Genomic DNA, 22,575 nt, shown 5'->3' with positions numbered 1-22,575 from the left:
TTCTTCCGTCCCTTCCGAGTTCTGTAGGGGCCAAGCTGACGTGCAGCTCGATTCATACGTGGTTTTTTTTACACGTATTTCTGTACTTTTCCTGTGCTGGGTCTGGTGCTGCCCGCGGGCTTCCTCTGGTTGCAGAGAGGGGGGTCCACTCTGCACTGCGGCACTCGGGCTTCCTGCTGCAGCGGCCCCTCTCGTTGTGGGGCGCAGGTCCCCGGCCTGGGGGCTTCAGCAGTTGCAGCACACCGGCTCAGTAGTTGTGGAGAACGAGCTTCGCTGCTCTGAAGCATGGGGCATCTTCCCGCACCAGGGACTGAACCTGTGTCCCGTGCATTGGCAGGCAGATTCTTACCCACTGGACCACCAGGGAAGTCTCTCGATTCATACCTGTGTTGATAGACCTGGAATGCGTATCTTCGGTGAACTTTGCATAAAATGTCAGTGTCATTTCGATGAACAATCCCTTGTTTTGAAACTGTATTAATATAGCTGTCCCTTCAACTTTAACAAGCAGAACAGCCCTCAGAATCTTCTGAGTTATAAGCCTCAGGCCAGCTTGAATAAAATTCTCTATTTTTTCTTTAGAGCCACTGTTGATTAATTTTTGTTGTTGTTAGCGTCGTGAGCTATTAAGGGTGCAGACTGAACCCCAGTGAGACATCACTCCCCCTCCTCGTGGGTATGAGGGCAGTGATATGAGCAGAACTGTGTCCTCTCACAGCTCACATGCAGCAGCCCTAACCCCCAGGACCTCAGAATGGGACTGTATGTGGAAAGAGGTGATCAAGGTGAAGTGGAGTCATATGGGTGGGCCCTCACCCATCCTGAGTGTAGAACACACTTCGCAGACGGAGGAAAGGCCACCTGTCGACAAGCGAGCAGCCGGCAAGGCGAGGAGAAAGGCCTCGGGGAAGCCGGCCCCACCAGCACCTTGGTGTCTGACATGCAGCCTCCAGAGGCACCAGGAGACAAGTCCTGCTGTACAAGGGCCTCAGTCTACGGGGCTCAGTGATGACTACAGTCCGCAGGGTCACACAGCCGGATACAGCCGAGCAGCTAACAGGCAAACACTTCCAGCAACCGAACACGGGCAGCGGTGACAAAGAGGAGGGGCAGCGACAGGCCCGGAGGGAGCCGGGAGCCGAGACCCCACCCTCACCCCGTGTCCCTGGCAGAGACGCGCAGTGTGCAGCCGCTTTGGGAAGAAGGTTACTTTTTTCTCAAAAAGCTTCATGGGAACTGCCACCCAACCCAGCAGTTCCACTCCGTGATACCCGCCCAAGAGAAATAAAAGTCCACACCAACACCAAGAGCCTCCACAGCCACGCTATCAACAGAGGACACACCTGGGAAGTACTGTGTGTCCCCGAGTCCAGAAAGACTGGTCAGATAAAGCAGGGCACACACCCTGGGGTGCTTGTCCACAGCAGAATTTCTGACACAGCAGAGACATCCATCGTTGCTCAGCTGCTGTGAGCCTGAATGTGGGACCCCGACCCTGGCCCGAGGATGGTTGGGGGCCCCGGGACCACAGCCTTTGCTCGCCAGCTCACTCAGCCAGCCAGACAGTGTGTCCCCTCTACGGCTGGCCCTGTGCAGGCCCTGGGCCACAACGGCCACCAAGGGCCACAGGCTTGTCCTTGCAAAGCAGCCCAGGTGCCGGGGTCCAGCCCCGGTGGATCCAGGGTAATTCGAAGGGGACACGGAGTAGGCGTCCTAGGAAAAAACTTATTTAATTACAGAGATAGAGAGAGATTAGAAACGGATAGTGTAGTAGGAAAATTAGTGGAGAAAAGGAGGCTGAATAACTTGGTTTACGTGGAATACCAATCACCACCTCCGTAGGCCACAGGCGTCTTTCCGTTCTCCCGAAGGAGAGGAGGCACTGAGGCCTCCCCGGTCCGATCTCAGAAGCCCAGGCAGAATTAGCAGGCTTGGTGAGTACCCACGTACCAGATGGGAATTCAGCCAGAAGGGAAGAAAACGACACGGGGGAATCAGCCTTTCCAGAAACTGATCCCATTTCTTTATTTTTCAGGTTTGTTTATATACCTTTTGTTATACATAAGGATGAATACAGAGTCACGCAGGGGTCAGCAGACCTGACCCTTGTCACAATCAGGTGCTTCATATAAAATTATACAAAGGTCTTATGGGTTTTACATCATCTTCTGGCCATGAGGCCTGCTGACATTTTATGATCCTTTCTTTCTGATAACCAAAAAACTTATTTTTTCCAAGGGTGTTTTTCTTAAACCAGGCGCCACCCTCTGAAGGTAGCAGATAAAGTTGCATTCCTGTAGGGTGAGGGTGCAGCGGGTTACAACCAAGAAAGGAACTTAGTTAGCCTAAGGCTTAACATGATTAATCTTAACGGTTAATACTTATTTTTCCTATATGCTAGTTGTATTCATTATAAGGGCAGGGAATATGGAGATTTAGCAGCAAACATCAGCCCAACAAATGAAAACCTTTCACCAATGTTTCCTTTAAGATCTATTTAGTCTTAAGATAGTGATAAAGTTACATTTTTACCTAGCAAGGACACAGTGATTTATAACAAAGTACAGTGATCTATAACAAAAGAGAAAATTCATTAACTCAAAAAGTCTAATATTGCTAACCTCAAAAACTACTATATTTCCTTTTCTATATTCCAAATACATTGATTAATATATTCCCAGGTGCCTAAGGATATGGAGGCCTGGCGGCAATCATGGACTCAACAATGAGAAAGGTGAAGGTGAAGTCACCGCGACCCCGTGGACTGTAACCTACAAGGCTTCTCTGTCCATGGGATTCTCCAGGCAAGAATACTGGAGTGGGTTGCCACTTCCTTCTCCAGGGGATCTTCCCGACCCAGGGATCGAACCCTGGTCTCCCGCATCGAAGGCAGACGCTTTAACCTCTGAGCCACTTTCAAAGTACTCCAAACTCTCTGTGCTGTTTATGGTTGAGAGGTTGTCACACAAGCTAGTCTGTCAGCAGAGAGGTTTGACCTGAGACACCCTTGTCACACCCAGGGCAGGGAATTGGCAGCAATTATTGGCACGACAAATGAAAAAACCCTTCACCAATATAATTCCTAATCAACCCACTATCCTATACTAATAATTTTGTAACTTCTCAAAAGAGTCTGTATTTAGAAAGTTTTAAAGCATCTCGTGCCTCTCATGGTTGGGAGGCTGTAAACAATCACATGTGGCTGGACAAACCCGCTCAGGCAGGCTAGAGAACCTTCAGAGGAGTTTGTAAGTTGAAACACTCTTGTCACGCCCAGGAACTTTTATTAACTGGGGCTGCAAGTTAACTCCTTCTCCGAGAGAAATGGTGATGGGGGAGAGCCCCCCGTAAAGTCAGAGGTGCAGGTGAGAGCATAAAACAGACTCTGGTTTGGGGTAGATGCTCGGGAACAGGGGGTTTCCTGAGGCTCGATCACGCCTGTGCGTATGCCAGGCCCCCTTCCTCATGCCCTTTGCCATGGGCGGAGTTCCTCACGCTGGCTCCCGGCACCCAGGGGCTTCAGACACTGAAACCTGAGGAGGAGACCCTCTGGGCAGGCAGGGCCCAAACTAGCTGTGTCTGAACCAAGCTGCCCAAAGGGAGCAAGAGGGCGAGTCTGCGCCCGCCACCAGGTGGTGCCTGAGTGCCTGACGTCCTGGGGTGTGGGAGGCTAGCCAGGGTCTCTGTATGCACCCCCTCACCCCACCTCTCACCCTGCCTGGAGTGCGAGTATGTGAGGTATATGTGTGTGCAATGTGTGTGAACGGCGTGTGTGTGATGTGTGTGTGAGGCATATGCATTCATGTGAGGTGTGTGCATGGCTGGATGTGGGTGTGTGTCTGTGACAGGTTGGGGACGCGCTGCAGGCTCTGACGGGCACGCGCGGGCCGGTTCCGGCGGCTGCAGACCGCGGCGCCCCCTCCCCCAGCCTGCGTCTCCTGGGCAACCGCAGCCTCGGTCTGGGGCCCGGCCCCTCCCCCGCCCCGCCCCAGCGAAGAAGCGTCTGGAACCGCATCCTTCCTTCGCATCCTTGTCCTGCCGCCGCATCCTGCGCAGCTGCCCCTTGGAGACGCCTGTGAGCCTTTTCCGTTTCTTGTGGAGCAGGGTCTGGGTGTGGGGGTGTGGAGCCAAGTGTGTGCAGGGGTGTGCAAGTGCGTGGCGCAGGTATGCGTGGTGTGTGTGTGCGGGGAGTGTGATGTATGTGCAGGGGTCGCAGGTATACTGTGTGTGTGCATGGATGTGCGAGGTGCGTGTGCGCAGATGTATGAAATGCAAGTGTGCGAGGTGTATGTGCGGGGTGGGGGTGGGGGTGGGGGGCACTGCGGCGGACCCGCTGGCAGCTGGCCAAGCAGGGGTCCTCCACTTAGGGGCCCGGCTGACCCCAGGGCAGGATGTTGTCAGGCCTCCGGGAGGATCCGGGAGCCCCCCGGGGGGGAAGCAGGTCCCTGCCTGGACATTCGGAAGGGCCGTGGGTGTCCGGCACAGACCCGACGTGCTGCCGGATTCCTCAGTAGAGGGGGGCATCTTGGACCGCTGGGACATCAGCTCTCCCCACCGCTTGGTGACTGCAGCCCCCTCCCCGCCAGCCAGCTCCACCTCTGCGGGTCTGAGAGAGCCAGTGGGGGCCGGCGTCCGAAAGTGCGGAGGGGGCGCCGGTTCCAGGGCCGGTTCAGCTTGGTCTGGGGTGGGGGGCGCAGGAGGGGCTTCGGACCCACCAGGGCACAGAGGAGAGCCGCCAGCAGCGGCACGGGGTTGCGGTGGTGAGGCAGGCTGCGGGAAGGCGGGCAGCGGCCAAGAAGCGGAGGGGCAGTTCTCTGAACCACCTGCCACAGGTTCGGGGTCCACAGGTGTCGGCTAGTTGGGAAGGCTCCGCTCCCCGCCCCGCCTCGCCCGGGCCTCGGGCTGGATTGGCGCCCGCAGACCCCAGCCCTTGAATGGGCAGCCGAGCTCACCACTGGCCTGCAGGCCAGCGGGCGGGAGAGCACCTGGGCCGGGGCCGCGGCGGGCGGGTGGGGGGGCTCCGCGGGGTTCCAGCAGAGCGCGCACCCCCGCGCCCCGCCGGCACACGCGCGCCCCGTGCGCACAGGACGCTCGTGCCCGCGCGGTGCGCACCGGCGCGCGCCTCCGGGTGACGCAGCATCCCAGGGTGGCGCGCGTGAGCGAGTCTGTGACGCGGCCTGCAGCCGAGCTGCCTGGGGGCTGGCAGCTCAGGGTCTGTGCCCTCCCACCCGTCGGAGCGCGATCCCGGCCTCTCTGCTCATCCTGTGCCCGCTCCCCGCGCCTCACAGAGGAGACGCGCACTGCAGAGAGCGGGGAGCAGCTGATCCGCTGCAGAAAGCACAGTGACGCCGCAAGGTGGAGGGAGGGGCGGATGGGAGCGGAGGGAAGAGCCCTCCCGCTCCCGCGAGCTCTGTCTGTCGCGTGAACGCGCCCAGCCAGCCAGCCCAGAGGGTCCACGTGATTCCGCCTGGGAAAGGAATGATGGGGACCCGGCCTTCCCCCGTGCCGCCCAGCCCTACCCCAGCATTCTGCCTGGGACCAGGCGCAGAGGGTACATGGGTCCCCAAAGCTTCCTTTCTTCGAGAAGACGTGCCGTGGCCTGCCTGTCTCTATTGCCGTGGAAACCCCAGATGATGTAACATGACGTCACGTCGATCAAAGGAGTTGGGGCTGAAAGGGAACCCAGGGGCGGGTCTCCCCGGGGGAGGGACCTCCGGTGGGACGAGGGGGAGACCTCGGCCATCCCCTGCCCAGAGGGCGAGGCCACCAACCTGCGACCGGTGGTCTGCAGGCGTCGGGGTGCACCTCTGCACAGCGCTCCTCAACGCGGGCTGGGTGTGAGAGTGGCCGGGCGTCTGCTGCGTGCAGGCCTGCAGTCCGGCCCCCCTGGATGCTGCCCTTCCCGCCCCCGCCACGCTCCCCTCAAGCCCTGGGCGCCCTGACCTCACCTCGCACCTCCCTCGCCCGCCACCCCGGTTGTCCCCCCGCCCCTCTCAGGGCTTCTCATCCCTTAGCACTGGGTGCTCCTTGGTCCTCTCTGCCTCCTGGAGCGTGGAGGTCACGTAAGCGCTGTCCTGGTGGAGAATGACGGACAGATGGCCCGCCCCCCTGCGGCAGGTGCCCAGGTGCCTGCACGTCATCCGCAGGCCAGCCCCGGCCAGACCTAGACACACATCAGGAAGAGCACTCACCCCCCGCCTGGGGTGGGTGGCAGTGGGGGCGCTTTGCTGGTCTGTACCACCCGAGCGAGGCGCTCAGGGAAGGGCCCCGTTTCAAGACCCTAAGAAAACCCTCCTCTTTGGGCGCCTGGGGAGTCCACGGCAGGGCGACCCCTCTCCCAGCCCAGGCCGGGGGCTTCCTGCCCACCCCACAGTGGCCGCCTGAGCCTCCCTGTCCAGCACCTCCCACTCACCACCCTGCAGGTCTCTCTGTCTCTGCCGCCAGCAGGGGCTCCACCTCTTCGTTCCCGCCGGTCCACCAGCACGGGAGCCCACAGCAAGGCCTGGACGGCGGAGTGAGAGCCAACGCCTGTGTCCAGGAGCCACGGCGCTGGTGGTGCCGTTACCTGAGAAGGGTCTCGCAGGACATGAGTGTAGGCGTTCGGAGGCCGGGCAGTCTTTGTGGCGCAGAGCCCCACTTCGGCATTCACGGCCCTCTGAAATCCTCCACAGTGGGGACGGGGAGCCACATTCAGAGTTCAGGGTGGACAGCAGCCCTTGGTTGTACCCTTTACCCCCACAGGGTCCTCGTGAGGAGGGCACAGCCAGTCAGTCCATCCTTTACGGGAGGGTGGGGGCCCAGTCCTAGACGAGGGCACAGTGTGGGCACTTCTGTGGCCGGCCCGCTGTCCCCTGGTTTTGTTTTTAACTTTTTCTGTTCTGAAATATAACGAACTCAGAAGAGGACGTGAAACAAGGGTGCAGCCTAATGATCATAAGTGAGCCCCAGGCATCCAGCATCCCGGTGGAGACAAGAAACGCCCGCAGTCCCCTGAGCAGCCCCTGGGGCTCTGCTGACCCAGGAGCTGGCCGCACCCCCGAGCGCCTGAGCGCCGACGGGTCCTGAGCGCCGACGGGTCCTGAGCGAGGCGGTGGCTTGCTTATTCTCCAGCCTCCCTTGTGCTTGGCTTAGTGCTCTTTTGTGATTCAGGGCTGTTCCTGCAGGCTGCACGGCTCCTTCCCTTCACTCCACCGCAGGAACAGCGCTCTATTTACGGGCCGTCCTGTGGTTGGGGTGTCCTGCTAGGTGTGCACGCAGGAGGGAGGCCGGCGCAGAGCCAACAGCCTAGGCAGAGCCCCACTTCGGCGCTCAGGGCCCTCTGAAATCCTCCTCTGTCCGTTTTTCTCTTGGGTTACCTGTGTTTCTTGACCACGTTGAGACGCTCTCTGCATTTTAGATGTCTGAGGCTTACTGGCTTCCTTGGGCTGCTGTGACAAATCACCACAGCCTGCACTCACTCACAGCTCTGGAGGCGGACGTCAAGGTGTTGGCAGGGCGGCGCTCCCTCCCAGGCTCCACGGGAGGCGCCCCCCACCCCTCCTCGTCTCATCCAGCTCCCAGGAGCCCCGGGGGTCTCTTGGCTTGTGGCCGCCTCCCTCCAATAGCTGCCTCCATCTTCACGTGGCCTCCTGCCTGCGTGTCTGTGGCCAGATTTCCCCCTGCTTATAAAGAGGCCAGTCACTGGATCAGGGTCCACCCTAATCCAGTATGAGCTCATCCGGACTTGATTACATCTGCAGAGACCCTATTTCCAAAATAAGCTCACGTCCACATGTGCCCAGAGTAAGGACTTGGACAAACGAGCCTTTGCCCGTCTGAGGAGCTGGAGATATCTGCTCCTAGTCCCAGTTTCCGTCTCTGCCCCGTGAAGGCAGTGTTCTTTCGGGCAGAAGCTCAGTGTAGCTAATTGACAGTGGTGTCAGTTTCAGGCGCACAGCGCAGTGGTTCGGTTGTACACGTATCTGACTGTTGTTGTCTGGATTCTCTCCCATTATAGGTCGTTACAGGCCCTGAGTCGAGCTCCCTGGGCCACAGTGGGCCCTTGCTGTTTGCATGCGTGCATGCCCAGTCACTTCAGTTGCGTCCAACTCTTTGAGACCCTATGGACGTAGCCTACCAGGCTCCTCTGTCCGTGGGGTTCTCCAGGCCAGAATACTGGAGTGAGTTGCTACGCCTTCCTCTGGGGGAATCTTCCCACCCAGGGATCAAACCCACGTCTCCTGCATCCTTGCAAACGGGTTCTTTACCACTGAGTCACCAGGGAAGCCCCTTGCCGTTCACCTGGTTCAGGTATCAGTTCAGTCCAGGCGCTCAGTCGTGCCCGACTCTGCGACCCCATGGACAGTGGCACACCAGGCCTCCCTGTCCATCACCAACTCCCGGAGTTCACTCAGACTCATTGCCATCGAGTGGGTGATGCCATCCAGCCATCTCGTCCTCTTTCGTCCCCTTCTCCTCCCACCTTCAATCTTTCCCAGCATCAGGGTCTTTTCCAATGAGTCAGTTCTTCACATCAGGTGGCCAAAGTTTATGGATAGTGTATATGTTAATCCCAAATCCTAATTTATCTCCCCCTACCCCCGCTATAAGCAAGTTTGGTAACTATAAGTTTGTTATAAGGAGCTCTTAATTTTCAGTTCAGTTCAGTCGCTCAGTCGTGCCCGACTCTTTGTGACCCCATGAATCGCAGCACGCCAGGCCTCCCTGTCCATCACCAACTCCCGGAGTCCACTCAGACTCACGTCCATCGAGTGGGTGATGCCGTCCAGCCATCTCGTCCTCTGCTCTTAATTTTAATGTAGCTCTATTCTCGATGTTTCCTTTTGTGGCTAGTGCTTATCCATGACACTGAAGGGCTTCCCCTCCCTAAGGCCAGGCAAGTGTTTTGAGCTGTCTCCACGATGCTTGTCCACCTCGGCTTTTCCACCTGGAGTAGATTTTTCTGTGGTTGTGAGGTGGGGCTTGGGTCCACCGTTTGCCACGTGGACGCTGTTTATTGAAAGGTGGCTGTGCCCTCGCTTTGCAGGGACGCCTCCTGACCCGTGTGTGGGGTCTGTCTGCGGGCCTTCTATGCGGCGACACCACACGGCTGTGTGATGAGCTGGCCGCCTGGCAGACCCGACCCCCTCGGACTTTCCCAAGCTGTCATGAGTGTCTTTGTCCTTCTACCTTCCATATAAAATCACAAAGCCTGTTGAATTCACACACAAAAATACATTCATCTTGGACTTTTGATTCCGATTTCTTGACTCTATACACTTTGAGGGGAAATGACATTTGTAAACATGGAGCCTTCCAAAATCCATGACCGTGTCCTTCCCGTTCAAGGAATTTAGGAGTTATTAGGTCCTAGTCAATAATGTTTTGATGAAGGTTTCCTGTTTTTCCACAGGGAGGTCCTTCTAATGCCTTCTTAGACCTACTCATGAACATCTCATTATTTCCAATACTGTTTTAATGGAATCTTTCAACAAGTTATATTCTAATTTTTTTGTCACTGATACATAAAAACAGAATTGATTTCTGAATGTCTTAAACTCAACTCTGCTTAACTCACTTTTAATCCGTATAACTTTCTGCAGATTCTTTTGGATTTTCTACACACACAAGATGCTTTCTGTGACTAATGAGAGTATTACCTAATCTCCTCCGGGCCTTGTACCTCTTATTTCTTTTTCCTACCCTACTGTTTGGGTAAGACCTCTACCAGCATGATTTATACAACTGATAATAAAGGGCCTTGTATCTCCCTCCCAATTTTTGTTTATTTTGTTTTGTTTTTTTGGCTGCTTAGTTTCCTGACCAGGAATCGAACTCCTGCATGGAAGCATGGCCTCTTAACCACTGGACCCAACCAGTGGTCCAGAGAAGTCCCCAACCCAATTTTAAAAGCAGAGCTTTCTCTGATCACATTCAGTAAGGGGTGCTGTAGGGTTTTTGTGGATAATCTTGATCAGATTAAGGAAGTTTTCTTAGTGTGCTAATAGACGTTTTTCCACACTGCTTGTGGGATCTTAGTTCCCCGACCAGGGATTGAACCCAGGTCCTCGGCAGTGAGAGCACAAAGCACTAACCACTGGACCACAGGGGATTCCAATAATGTTTAAAATAGTAAACAAATGTTGAATCTTATCAAATACATTTTCAGCTACTATTGAAATTGACCAGATGAATTTTCTTTTTTATTCTGTTCATGTGGTAAAACTGTTGATTGCTTTTCAGATGCTAAATTCCAAACTATACCCAGGCTTTGTCTGTCTTGCTCGATCCCCTGTGCTTGCCTTTTATCTGGGACCTTGTCACTGGCGTTGGTGGGTGGCACAGCCTTCAGCCTCCTCTCTCTCGTGTCCTTGCCAAACGCTGAGATCAAGGCTGTTGGCCTCACAAGCTGGGGTAGGTGCCCTTGTTTCCTCTGGATGAGTTTCATATGAAATTTGCATTGTTTCCTGCTTAAGTGATTGGAAGAATTCAGGGGTGATGCTCCTTGGGCCTGGAGTTGTCAGAAGATTTTAGCAGCAGATCTAATTTCTGATGGACATGGGGCCGTTTCTCTCTTCTCTGATGGACCCAGCATGCTTTGTGTTTCTCTTTCTCGGTCAGCAGTCATTTCTTATGTTCCTTTCCTCAGCGGTCAGCCCAGAGGCGGAGCTGTCTTGCCCTCCCCAGGGGAGCTCTGCCTTCCCGTCCTCTCCGCCTGTCACTCCTGCTCCTTTTGGGGTCCCAGCCCCCCAGATGGCCCACCCCCACGTGCCCTGTGACTCCCACGCTCCATGTGGCCAGAGCTCGGGTTTATTCACCAGCAGCCTCTTTCTGGAGCTCTTCGCTATTTCCCATCTCCAGCAGGGTCGCCAGATAAAATATAGGACGCCCCGTTACATCTGAATTTCAGATAGACAATGAATAACTTTTTAGTATAAGTGTGTCCTGTACTACGTATTACATGGATATGTTACGAAAGGCAAAAGCATCCGCTGCTCATCTGAAATTCGGATCTGACCTGGTGTCCTGTACTTCTATTTGCTACGTCTGGCCACCCAACTCACCGGCCTTCTGTCTGGGATTGCTTTCTGTTGCTTGCCACTCTTAGAATGTTCCTGGAGCCGTGGGCCAGTGGAAGACTGTGGTGTGCGTGTCTGGGCAGTCACCAGTCAGCAGCGTTATCACCTGCATGGCTGTGGGGCTCAGAGGAGTCGGGCGGGCAGGAAGGGACTACGATCTTGTGGCTGGACTCAGCCGGCTGGACTCAGCCGGTTCGTCCTGAGGAGGTTGGCCTGATCGCCCATGGCCTGTCCCAGCTCTGGTGTGAGGAGCCTCAGGGCTAACCTGGTCCCGCTCAGTGTCCAGCTGATCTGGGCCTCTGTTGGGTGGCCAGTGACTCTGTGTCTGCCTCTGGACAGGACAAGGAGTGCCGTCCACCATGGTGAAGCTGAACTGCAGCTTCTCTGGGAAGACAGGCTCTGGGGACGGGGGTACCATGGACAGCGTCCCTCTGATCAGCCCCCTGGACGTCAGCCAGCTCCAGCCGTCGTTCGCTGACCAGGTGAGGGGTCCTTCCCAGCCTGCCCTTGAAACAGAGGACGGTGGGCCAGGCAGCTTTAGGTATGGCCTCCTCCAAGACAGTGCACCCAGAAGAGGAAGGGCCAGGCTGAGCCCGCCATGTGACCCGGTCAGCTCCCCCAGCACCCAGAACCACCCTTTCCTCGGAGGGCCTCTTTCCATGGTCTGGCCAGGTCCTGGCCTGCCTCAGCCCCAGCAGACTTCCAGCATCTCTTTGGCCTCAGCTGGTAGCCACCAGAGCCCCGCCACTGGCACCCACACTGCAGGCCCACTGACCTCTGGCCCCCTCCCTCTCAGCCCTCCTAGTTCAGGGCCCCCTGCATGGTCCCTTCCCACAGGTGGTCATTAAGACGCAGACGGAATACCAGCTGTCCTCCGGGGACCCGTCGACAAAGTTCTCCGACCTGGAGGGCCAGAAGCTGAGCGGGGGCCCGGAGGACATGCGCAGCAGGGTAAGCGCCCGGCCTGTCCCTGGGGGTCAGGGCTGGTGGGGGGGCATGGACAGGCACTGCCAGCTGTGGGCACCCAGACTCGGGGCTGGGTGGGTGGGCGGGGCTCCTTGGTTAGCGTCCTGCTCTCAGGAGCTGGACGGCGAGCCACCCCATCAGAGGTGCGGTCAGTTCTGGGCAGCACCAGGTTCCTGCCTGGGAGGCCGCTGCTGTAAAGCCGGGGGGAGCCACCGCCGTCAGCGGAGCTCCTGCCCTGAGACGTGCCACCTGCTCCCGCCCCAGACCCTCCCTCCTGGGTCACCTGTGTCTCTTCCTCCGTGACTCCCGGGTTCCCACGTATGATGCAGAGTCACTTTTCCTGCTGTGTATCTGGCAAATGTGTTTCCCCTTCCGTTTCTAGCTCTTTATTACTGACAGCTTTTATAATCTGTTGTTCGGTCACCGAGTTGTGTCTGACTCTGCGCCCCCGAGGACTGGAGCCCGCCTGGCTCCTCTGTCCTTCGCCCTCTCCTGGAGTTCGCTCAGCCTGATGAGTGATCTCTGGAGCCTCTCATGTTGCAGTGACAGGTCTGCCCCTCCTCGCCCTCCTCTCTGAGAGGCCACTGCCCAGCCCCCCGCCCCCAGCCCAGCCTCACCCTCCCCTCTCCCTCCAACCTGTCCACCCCCAGATGCCCACGGGCCGGATGATCGCCTTCACCATGGCGCTCATGGGCTGCCTTCTGATCATGTACAAAGCCATCTGGTACGACCAGTTCAGCTGCCCGGATGGCTTCCTGCTTCGGGTAAGTCCGGCGTGCTGGGCACTGGGCCTGGGAAGGGCCATGGAGCCCCGTGCCAGGGAGGGTTCTGTGGGGAGTCCAGGGGAAGGACTGGCCTCCCCACCACTGCCAACAAGAGGGCAATGGGTGTTCCTAGCTCTGTGGGAACATCACCTCCCAGGAACAGTCAAGTTTTACCTTTAGAAAAATTCAAAGAAAAGGTGTTTTAGCAAGAAGTTTTCTCTCCCTGTAATCTAAACAGTGAAGCCTAAGGAAGCAGGTGGCGGTGGTGAGTTTTCCCTGCGCTTGGCAAGGGGCTCCCCTCCCTCCTCTTCCTCTCTCAGCTTTCCTCATAAGGAAATGATTTTTTTCAGTGTATTTTTTCTGAGACTCTGAAGTTTTCAGTAATTAAGTCCTTCTCCTTTCCCCGTGGTTTCCACGATGAAAACGCACCCCACAGTGGCCACCAGTCCTCACTATACGTCCAGGGGTTCACCAGGCTGCTAACGTCCCGCACTCGCTGGGACACCCTGGGGACCCGCTGGATGCGGGCGGGTCAGCCACCCGCCTTCTGTGTGGGGCTGGCTCTTGGTTGGCGCCTTCAGTTCTGAATCGGAGGCCGCCCCTTGGTGACTTGAAGTCAGGGCAGAAATAAATGCATTTAAGGGCCCTGCCTCCAGTATTATCGAACTGCTTAAAAGCAGAAGGTGACCGCCCCACCGCGGGTGGCCCTGGAACATGCCGCCCGCACCCCGGCCGACCTGGCCTCCCGAGCCCAGGGGCGCGGCGCTTCCCACCCGGCCCGCCCGCCACGGCGCCCCGCTCGCGCCCCTGACCCGCCCTTCCCGCAGCACAAGATCTGCACCCCGCTGACCCTGGAGATGTACTACACCGAGCTGGACCCCGAGCACCACCGCAGCCTCCTGGCGGCCATCGGCGCCTACCCGGTGGGCCGCAAGCACGGCACGGAGACCCCCTGGCTGTCCGCGAGCTACCACGCCTTCAAGGAGGGGCCCAGGAAGGCGTCCAGGGCGCAAGCCCGCGCGGCGGCCGCGGCGGCGGTCACCGAGCCCTCCAGGAAGCCCCCCGGGAAGCCCCCCGGGGACGCCTCGCTGCAGGGAGAGAAGGAGGCGGTGCAGAAGGTGGCGGGGAGCACGCCGCCCCCAGCCCCCCAGTGAGGGCCTCTGAGTCGCAGCCGCTCCGCGTAGGTGTGCCCCGGGATAGGGACCGGGGCCCCGGGGTACGCCGGCCCAGTCTGCTAGAGGCTTACCCGGGAGTGCTCTCCGCCCTGGAGACCCGCCTGCCGGGCTGGGGCCGGGGGCGGGGCGGGGCGGGGGCGCGGGGGCGGGGCGGGGCGGGGCGGGGCGGGGCGGGGGCGGGGGCGGGGCTGGGGCCGGGCGGGGCGGGGCGGGGGCGCGGGGCGGGGCCGGGCCGGGGCGGGCCGGGGCGGGGGCGGGGCCGGGGGGCGGGGCCGGGGCGGGGGCGGGGGCGGGGGGCGGGGCGGGGCTGGGGCCGGGCGGGGCGGGGCGGGGGCGCGGGGCGGGGGCGGGGCCGGGGCGGGGCGGGGCGGGGGCGGGGGCGGGGGCGGGGGCGGGGGGCGGGGGCGGGGCCGGGGGGCGGGGCGGGGCTGGGGCCGGGCGGGGCGGGGCAGGGCGCCGCGTCAGGTGACCCGGAGGCGGGAGGGCGGAGCTCCGCCTGGCGGTCCCCGCCGCAGGTGGGCGATGTGCTGCCCTTGCGCCCGCCCTGCCCCGCGCTCCCTCATCGCTCCTCGCTCTGTCTCCGCAGCGCCTGTGGCCGCCCTCGCCCGAAGCCGCCCCCGCTGTGGTCGCTGTGGTCGCGCCCCTGCTCCCAGGCCCGTCCTTGTAGCCGCCCCTCCTGCCCCGCGTGAGCCGCTAGCTCTGTCGCTTTTCTCTGAGTAAAGATTCCACCTCGTTTCCGCTGAGCATCCTCCGTCCTCGGCCTTTTTCCTGCCGCCCCCCGCCCCCGATTCGGGCGCGCTCCCGCTTCGTGCCCCGCACCCCGTTTGGGCGCCCTCCTGCCGCGTGTCCCCTTTACCCCGGGTTTTCTTGAGAAAAAATGCTTTAAAGCTCAACTTAAAAACAGTTACTAATCTAGCAACCTTCGTATATGCCCTCACTTATTCCTTAGTATGTCATTGTCACTGTTCAGTCGCTAAGTTGTGTCCGACTATGACCCCAAGACCTGCAGCCCGGCAGGCTTCCCTGTCCATCACCGTCTCCTAGAGCTGGCTCAAATTCATGTCCGTTGAGTCGGTGATGCCATCCAACCGTCTCATCTTCTGTCCTCCCCTTCTCCTGCCTTCGATCTTTCCCAGCATCAGGGTCTTTTCCAATGAGTCGGCTCTTCGTTCGAATCAGGAAGCCAAAGTTTGGAGTTTCAGCTTCAACATCGGTCCTTCCAGTGAATATTCAGGACTGATTTCCTGTAGGATAGACTGGTTGGATCTCCTTTCAGTCCAAGGGACTCAAGAGTCTTCTCCAATACCACAGTTCAAGAACATAAATTCTTTGGCGTTCAGCCTTCCTTATGGTCTTATCCATTTAGTATATTTAATCCCTCTGAACTTTTTAAGACATCTCCCCAAAGAGACAAACTTCATTAATTAGATTTCCTAAGGATTTCAAATCCCAGGAATCTTCGGAACGTTTTAACAGCCTGCTTCTCAGGATCACCGCCTAACACCACGAGGTCAGAGTCAGATCTTAAACTGAAATTCCCTCACCTCCTAGAATTAAAACCCAAGGGTGTTGAGATGAAATTTAAACCATTTCAAATTAAAACAGTTCACCGGTGCTGTTCATCCTCGTAAGGCCTTCCTGGGTTTTCAGCAGCAAACCTCATGAACTGATGCTTCCCTCACCCCCTCGGGTGCATCTAAGCTGAGAGAGAAACACGATAGGGCCCCACCCTCCCTGCACATCCTGCGGGCTCCCTCAGCCCACCAGGCTCACCCAAGGGGGCAGGCAGCACCGTGCTGGCTCCAGGACATGCTTCCAGGATGGACTCAGACCAAGAGGGCTGTGGGTTCCGGCCAGCGTCAGGGCATGGGCCGGGACCCGGCTCCGGGTGGCCTGCCAGGCCCCCTGCAGAAGGTCCAGCGGCAGACTCTGCAGTAGGACTCTCCCCTCCTCCCCGCCTCCCCCTGGCCCCCTGCGCTACGATGTGGTAGTGACCCTTCCAGGGTCCCGTCTGCACACGTGTGCACGCACTCACATGCACACACACAGTCGTCCCTTGGTACTTCAGGGATTGGTTCCAGGACCCCCCCACAGATCGTGAAGTCTGTGGGCACCAAAATTCAGGGATGCTCAAGTGCTTTACAGAAAATGGTGTAATATTGGCATGTAAGCTACACACATCCTCTCGCTTACTTTAAATCATCTCTAGATTCCTTATAATACCTAATACCATGTGAATACTTTGTAGATAGTTGCCAGCTTGAAAAATTCAAGTTTTGCTCTTTGGAACGTTCTGGAATTATTATTATTATTTTTTTTTAGTATTTCTGATGGGGAATTGGTTGACTCCTTGGATGCAGAGCCCAAGGGTACCTAGTCGCATGTACACAGGCACATGTTCACATGCCAACAGTGTGCACACACGCACTCCCACCTCCCCTCCAGGCATCAACAATGCAGCTCCCTCCACACACACACACGCACACGCGCGCACGCACACACACATCCTCCTTCCCCAGCTGGGGCAGAGGGTAGGGGTTGGCAGAGGGTCAGCGGCCTCGGGTGTTGGACAGGGACTCCCTTCGGAACGGGCCTCCCAAACCTGCCGGCCGGTGGCCACATCCGCAGGTGGGATATCCCCCCTCGGGTTTCCTGCCAGTCGCCCCACAGCCAGGACCATGTGGCAGGGACCTGGGCCAGCAGGAGTTGGCTACAGCCTTGCCATGGTGGTGTCGAGCTTTGCAGTCTCTGGGGCCAGCACCCTGAAACTCAGTCTTCTTGTCTGTAAAACTAGGACCCGGGCAAGCCCCCCAAGTTGGGGTGCTGGAGCAGGGTCCACCCGGGCACATGGGCCACTCGCTCTGGAGCCAGGCTTCCCAAGCCTCTAGGGTCACCCTGCCAGCTCCCAGCTCCAGGGTGCCTTTTGCACACTGCCTCAGCCAAGGGCATCCTGCAGGGGACCCCCCACCCCCACTGTGGCTTGTCCTCACAGCAGCCCAGTCACCTGTGTGGACCCCCGCAGCGCCAGCCAGCCCAGCTGTCTTTTTGGCCAAGATGTCTCTCAGCTACGGCTGGAGACCCGTAGGGATCGTCTAGAAAGAGCTGGGATCTGCCCTCTGCTCCAGCTTCGCCTGATGCCTCCAGGCCCCAGCCAAGTCTCCCCCCTGGGATGGGCCTCTGGGGAGAGGACCCCAGTTCATGGCCTCAACACAGTGCCCAGGACACGCAGAGCAGGTGCAGGACAGCCCTCTGCTGACCTCAGGCTGAACCCCACCTCCCTGTCTCCTTGGGTGAAGATTATGGCAAGGACAGCTCTGGTTCATCCCAACCATCCCTGGTAAGGCTCACCTGACCCACAGGGCAGAGTTCAGCCAGGTGGAGGGTCAGTGGAGGGGCCTAGAAAACCTTAGGGAACATCAGGGGTCCTAAAAGGCCCTGGAGGGTCCTATGGGGCCTGGGGAGCTGATCACTGAGTCCCAGGTCACGCCTGCTGAGTCCAGGCCTGAGCTGGGATAAGGGGGTCACAGGATGTGACTGCCTTCCTCTTTTGTCTCATGGGAAACCTCGGGGCCAAGGTGGGGGCCTCTGCAGAGTCCGCGGGGGGCACCCCAGCAGTGGCATGCCGGACTGGTGACCAGCAGCCTTGTGAGGGGCTCCCAGCACTGGGCAAAGCCTCAGTGCCCCCCTGCCTGTCACCTCACTGAGAGCTAGCCCCAGGCCCAGCGGAAGCGCTTCCCAGGGCATCTGCCCACAAAGGTCCCTCACCTGCCCAGAGTGGGGGTCGGGGTGCTGTCCTGGGCACTGGGGGTCCTTTCCTCCTGCTTCCACCGTGAAGACCCCACTCCCGGGTGCCCCCCAGCCTCTAGCCACTGGTGCTGGTGGTGAGGCTGAGAGGCCAGAGCAGGCAGTGTGACCCTGGGCAGGCCTGGATCCAGGCTGCGGAAAGGTGGGTGGGGGTCCTGGTACCCTGGAGCAGCAGGCCTGCATCACGCGGCCCCTGGAGTGGGGGGCTGTGTTGGAGGCCGACCATCCTGGGGGCCCTCAACACCTTGGAAACCGGGGGCCCTCTCGAGGGACCACTCCTCCAGGCCTAGCACCCCCACCCTTGATGCTGTCCTTCCCCGACGGCGGGGTCTGCACAGGAAAGGGTGGGGGCCAAGCCCCATGAGCCCCATAGAGCCCCCAGGGCTGGCTACGGCAGGGCCTACCTGCCCCCACACACGGTCCAAAAGTGGCTGTGATTTCCCACACGCCCTGTGAGAGACCATTCCGTGGAATGGCTCATTTAAATGTTTTCCCGTTCTTGTTGCACAAATGTGCTAATTCAGGATGAAAAATCTCAGCCTTTTGAAGTGACAGACTGCCCTGCTTTCTGCCTGTCTGCCATGGCTTGGCACTACAGGGCAGGAATGCCGCTGCCATCAGGAGCCACAGGGCCACAGGCGTGCACACCTGTGGGTGCACGCGCATACGTGTGCGTGTTGCCCGCAGCGCGGCCTCGGGCCCCGCCCCCAGCCCTGGCCCCGGTTCCCAGTGCTGCCACCAGGAGTCTGGCATGAAAGGGCAACCGTTTGCCCAGCTCTACGCCCGGGGCTCATGCTCGCTGGCACCGACAGCCTGGGCACTGAGTGGACCCTCGGGCGGGTCAGGCACAGCCAGGGTGGACTGTGGTGCCACCTTGTACTCTGGAAGTCAGCTCCGGCCTGGACTTGGTGTGGTGGACACGTGCTGAGACTTTGCCAGGGACAGAGGACCAGTAGAGTCGGGGGCGGGGGGGGCATCCCTGGAAGGCAGCAGGAGCCTCCACTGCTCCTTGAGGTTCCTTCTCCACGTGAGGCCCAAAGGCGACCTTGCCTTGAGCACCTGAGAGGCCAGGTGTTGGGACCCTCAGGGGTGGGGGGGCCCATGTCCCCTGGAATGTTCTGAGACCAAGGCCATTCAGAGAGCTCGGAGCTTACAGGACGTGCCCCCTCTGGGTAGCATCCATCGCCACGTCCTGGCCACGCTGCTCCCCCATCAGCCCGAGCAGGGGCTCCAGGTCCTACAGGCCAGGGAGAGGCAGCGGCGGAGCCTGTCCCGGGGCCCCTGACGTCAGGGCCCCCCTGCCCGGTGCCTTTGCTCACACTGGCCCTGGCCCAGAGCCTCCTCTTTGGGGCCCTCGCACGCTGGCCAGTCTCCTCCGGGGGACCCTCCCTGTGCCACACCGGCCCCCTCACCCTGCAGGCCCCTCGGTCAGCCCCCCAGGGCTCCAGCCACACCCAGCCTCCATCGCCTCTGCTCACCCTTTCCCTCTTCGCTTCCAGATCTCAGGGGAGCCTCTGAGTAAGGCCCCCCTGGAGTCTCAACCTTCCCCCACAACCCCCATCACAGGTGCTGTGTCCCAGCTCACTGGCCCTGCTCGGCAAGGTCAGGAGGTGGACAGAGTGGGCACCCGTGTGTCCAGCCTGCCAAGCAGCAGACGTATTTGGGATGGACAAGAGGGTGGGAGAACCAAGCTCAGGTCAGCTTCCCACACGACGGGCTCCTCTGCCCTGGGTCAACCGTGTCCACACCTGGACTATGCCCACCCCCAGGTCCAGCTCCAGGCCCAGGGAAGGCCTCAAGTGTGGCCTGCAGTCCTCACTTCCCTAGCCAGGGCCTTCCCACAACCCCAGGAAGGGTCTAGCTCGGACGGCAGCCTCAGGCGAGGGCAGGCGGAAGGGCCTCTGACTGGGGTTGGAAATGGAGCTGGTGGCCGGCTCTGTGCTCAGCTGTGCCTGGCCGGGGGCACAGAGAGCCTCAAGCCGGCCGGGCCCACCGCCCAGAGCCCAGAGGGAGGGCAGGCCCCCAACTCCGCACAGCAGGCTGGGGTGGTGGGGGAGACAAGTGGCCACGCACATGGAACCCTGCCTCCCCCTTCCTTGATCTTGAGAGCTCACGCCTCGGCAGCCAGCCAGCCACTCAGTTCCTCTCTGTTTTCAAGGCAACAACAGGATGCTGACAACTCCCTCACCCCTTCTGGAACTTCCTCCTGGGCAGCCAGTGGGGGGTCCTTGTGGCAGCAGCTTCCTGCCTTCCTGCCAGTCTGTGTGCTGAGGCACCTCAGGCAGATGAGGGGGCAGGAACCCATGGGGCCAGGAGGAGCCTGAGTGTGATTTTAGAAAAGACAGACTGAGGCCTTGCAGGGCGGGGGGCACGGGGCAGGGCTGCGCCCACAGCAGAGCCCGCGAGGGACTGTGGGGCCTCGGGGCCAGGGAGAGCCCCCGGTCCTGGGTGTGGTCCTGCTTCCCAGGGGTGCTGCACACGGGTGGGGAGCCGGGAGCCTGAGAGCCACAGTCCCAGCTGAGGCCCGGGGGAGGCAAAGGTGCTGGTCAGCTCGGGGCGTGTCCACGGCTGCCCCGCGCCTTCCCCTGGTCAGACTGAGGTTCACCCACAGAGGCCCCGGCCAGATGAGGTCTCTGCACTCAGGGTCCCAGATTTCGCAGGAGCCCTTCCAGACCTGGTGTCTGGGCCTCATCACAAGGTGGAGGCCAGCAGGAGTCCAGAGGGCCCCAGTCTGAGGGTGTCCCCGGGGACCCTGGGCCCGGCAGCCCGGCTGAGAGCGGGGCCAGCGCGGTGGGTCCAGCCCCCCCAGTGCAGGTCTCTGGGCTCTGGGAGCCACAGGTGGGTGTGGGGGAGTCTGTGTATCTGTGTATGTGCGAGGGTGTGTGGTGTGGCTGGAGGGGAGGCCCCCCGAGGAGAAGGGGAGGAAGCTGCAAGGCCCAGGGGACGGGAGTTGGGGAGCCAGGCTTAGGCCTGAGCTGGGACAGGGCCCAAGGAGTTGTTCTCCGAGGCTCACATGGCAGGGAGTGCCTGCACCCTAGGAGCTCTCAAGCTGGGACATCCCTCAGCTTTGCCTCAGACCCTTTCGGGCCTCGGTTGAAGGTCCTGCCGCTGCCCCGACCCGTCGCATGCCTCCCCACCCCTCAAAGCACAGGGCCCTCCAGTCCTGCAGGGAACCCTGGCATGCCGGGCTCCTCGCCACCGGCTCCGGGAGGGACGAGCTCCTCCAGGATTGCACATGTGCCCCAGAGAGGGTCGAGTGACTCTGCCGGGCTGAGGGGCACACACAGCGGGACCCCAGCCCAGGCTTGGCCACCAGGGAAGTAAAGAACCCTCTAGTTCCGGTCGAGGCCCAGTCCTCTGCTGGCCCACCTCACAGAGGCCCTGCGATGGCCGGGCTCCAGCTGCATGAGGCCGCAGGTATGGGTCAGGGTCGGGGACCAGGGTGGCTGCCCGGAGCCTGTGCCATTCCAGGGGAGGAGCTCCCTCCATGCCCGTGAGCTTCCCACACGATGAGCCCGTCACCCCGACCCATCTGGTGTCTGCTCGGGCAGTCTGGGGGTGCCCGACCCTCGTTCCCTCCTGACTCAAGCCCTGGCTTGACAGGCGCCCTGCTCTAGGACCTGGTGGTCAGACCCACTGCTAGAGTGCTCTCAGCTGCTTGGTCTAAATAAACAGGTTTCCAGACCAGGATTAACTTAGATGCTCGGTTGTTACAGTCTATCCTCTTTTGTTTCCAAACACAACATCCTCAAACACACACAGTTCACATTGCCGGCCTGCTTTGATAGAGAGGAGGAACCCCACAGGCTGCTTTCAGGCCCTCCTGAGTCAGTTCAGTCACTCAGTCGAATCCGACTCTTTGTGTCCCCGTGGATGTCAGCTCGCGAGGCTTCCCTGTCCATCACCAACACCCGGAGTTTACTCCAACTCATCTCCGTTGAGACAGTGATGCCATGCAACCATCTCATCCTCTGTCTTCCCCTTCTCCTCCTGCGTTCAATCTGCCTTCAATGCTCAGGGCAGCCCGGTCCGCAGGGACCCACAGGGGTGGCCGGGTGTCCAGCAAGGGGCCCTGCCTCTGCCCTCAGACCGTCACACGGGGTTCACCCCGACCGCCCCGAGTCTCCTCAGCTGCAGGGACACAAACTGGCAGAAGCAGAGGCCCACCTCCAGGTGGCCCGGGGCCCCCTCGGCCTCCTCCCAGTGGGGGAAGTGCGCATGGGCCAGGCAGCAGGCGTAGCTGGACGAGAACCGCAGGATGGCCTCCTGGAACGCGCCCTCGCCCTCGGGGGCGCCCAGGAAGGCCCGCTTGCAGTCGCCCAGCACCACGTACACGAAGTACAGCTTGTTCTTGGTCTCGCAGCCCACGAGCACCGAGTGCGGCGCCAGCAGCAGGTTGGCCTCCCCGACGCGGCACGCCAGCTCCCGCAGGGTCCTCCTGGAAGACCTTCGGAGCCAGCACAGGGTGTTGATGCTTAAGATCATGAAAAAGGGGCAGAAAAATACATTCGCGCTGATCACGAGGAGCCGCTGAGCTGGCTGGAGCTCATGCAGCCCCAAGACCAAGGGTAAGAACAGCGAAACCACAGCGAGGAGCATGAGGGCTATGGCGAGGATGACCCTGCAGGCCAGGTAACGCAGGAAGCAGCGCGGCGAGCGCACGCCGTTCACGAGGCCCACGGCTCGCTTGTACAGCTCGGGGTCCTCCAGCACCTCCTTCAGGGCGTCCGGCACGGCCAGTGTGCTGAAGCTGCCCACCTCCCACGAGGGCAGGCTGTCCCTGTTGATGCAGTCCAGGGTCAGCAGGGC

At 59.9% G+C, this 22,575-nt stretch overlaps 2 protein-coding genes across 2 annotated transcripts in view; one reads left to right on the top strand and one right to left on the bottom strand.

The window, feature by feature from the left end:
* Window positions 1–22,575, bottom strand: part of ZNF511 (zinc finger protein 511) — a 95,087-nt gene that overhangs the window by 9,333 nt on the left and 63,179 nt on the right. The window lies entirely within an intron of this gene.
* Window positions 11,417–14,643, top strand: CALY (calcyon neuron specific vesicular protein). The gene is made up of 5 exons (XM_052660956.1): window positions 11,417–11,539; window positions 11,895–12,008; window positions 12,674–12,787; window positions 13,615–13,967; window positions 14,549–14,643. The coding sequence occupies exons 1-4, from the start codon at window positions 11,417–11,419 to the stop codon at window positions 13,939–13,941; spliced, it is 678 nt and encodes a 225-aa protein (XP_052516916.1). The 3' UTR covers window positions 13,942–13,967; window positions 14,549–14,643.

Source organism: Budorcas taxicolor, chromosome 23 (genome assembly GCF_023091745.1).
Source record: "Budorcas taxicolor isolate Tak-1 chromosome 23, Takin1.1, whole genome shotgun sequence".
Taxonomy (NCBI): domain Eukaryota; kingdom Metazoa; phylum Chordata; class Mammalia; order Artiodactyla; family Bovidae; genus Budorcas; species Budorcas taxicolor.
Note: the sequence above shows the minus strand (reverse complement) of the source record. Positions and strands in the feature narration are given on the sequence as shown.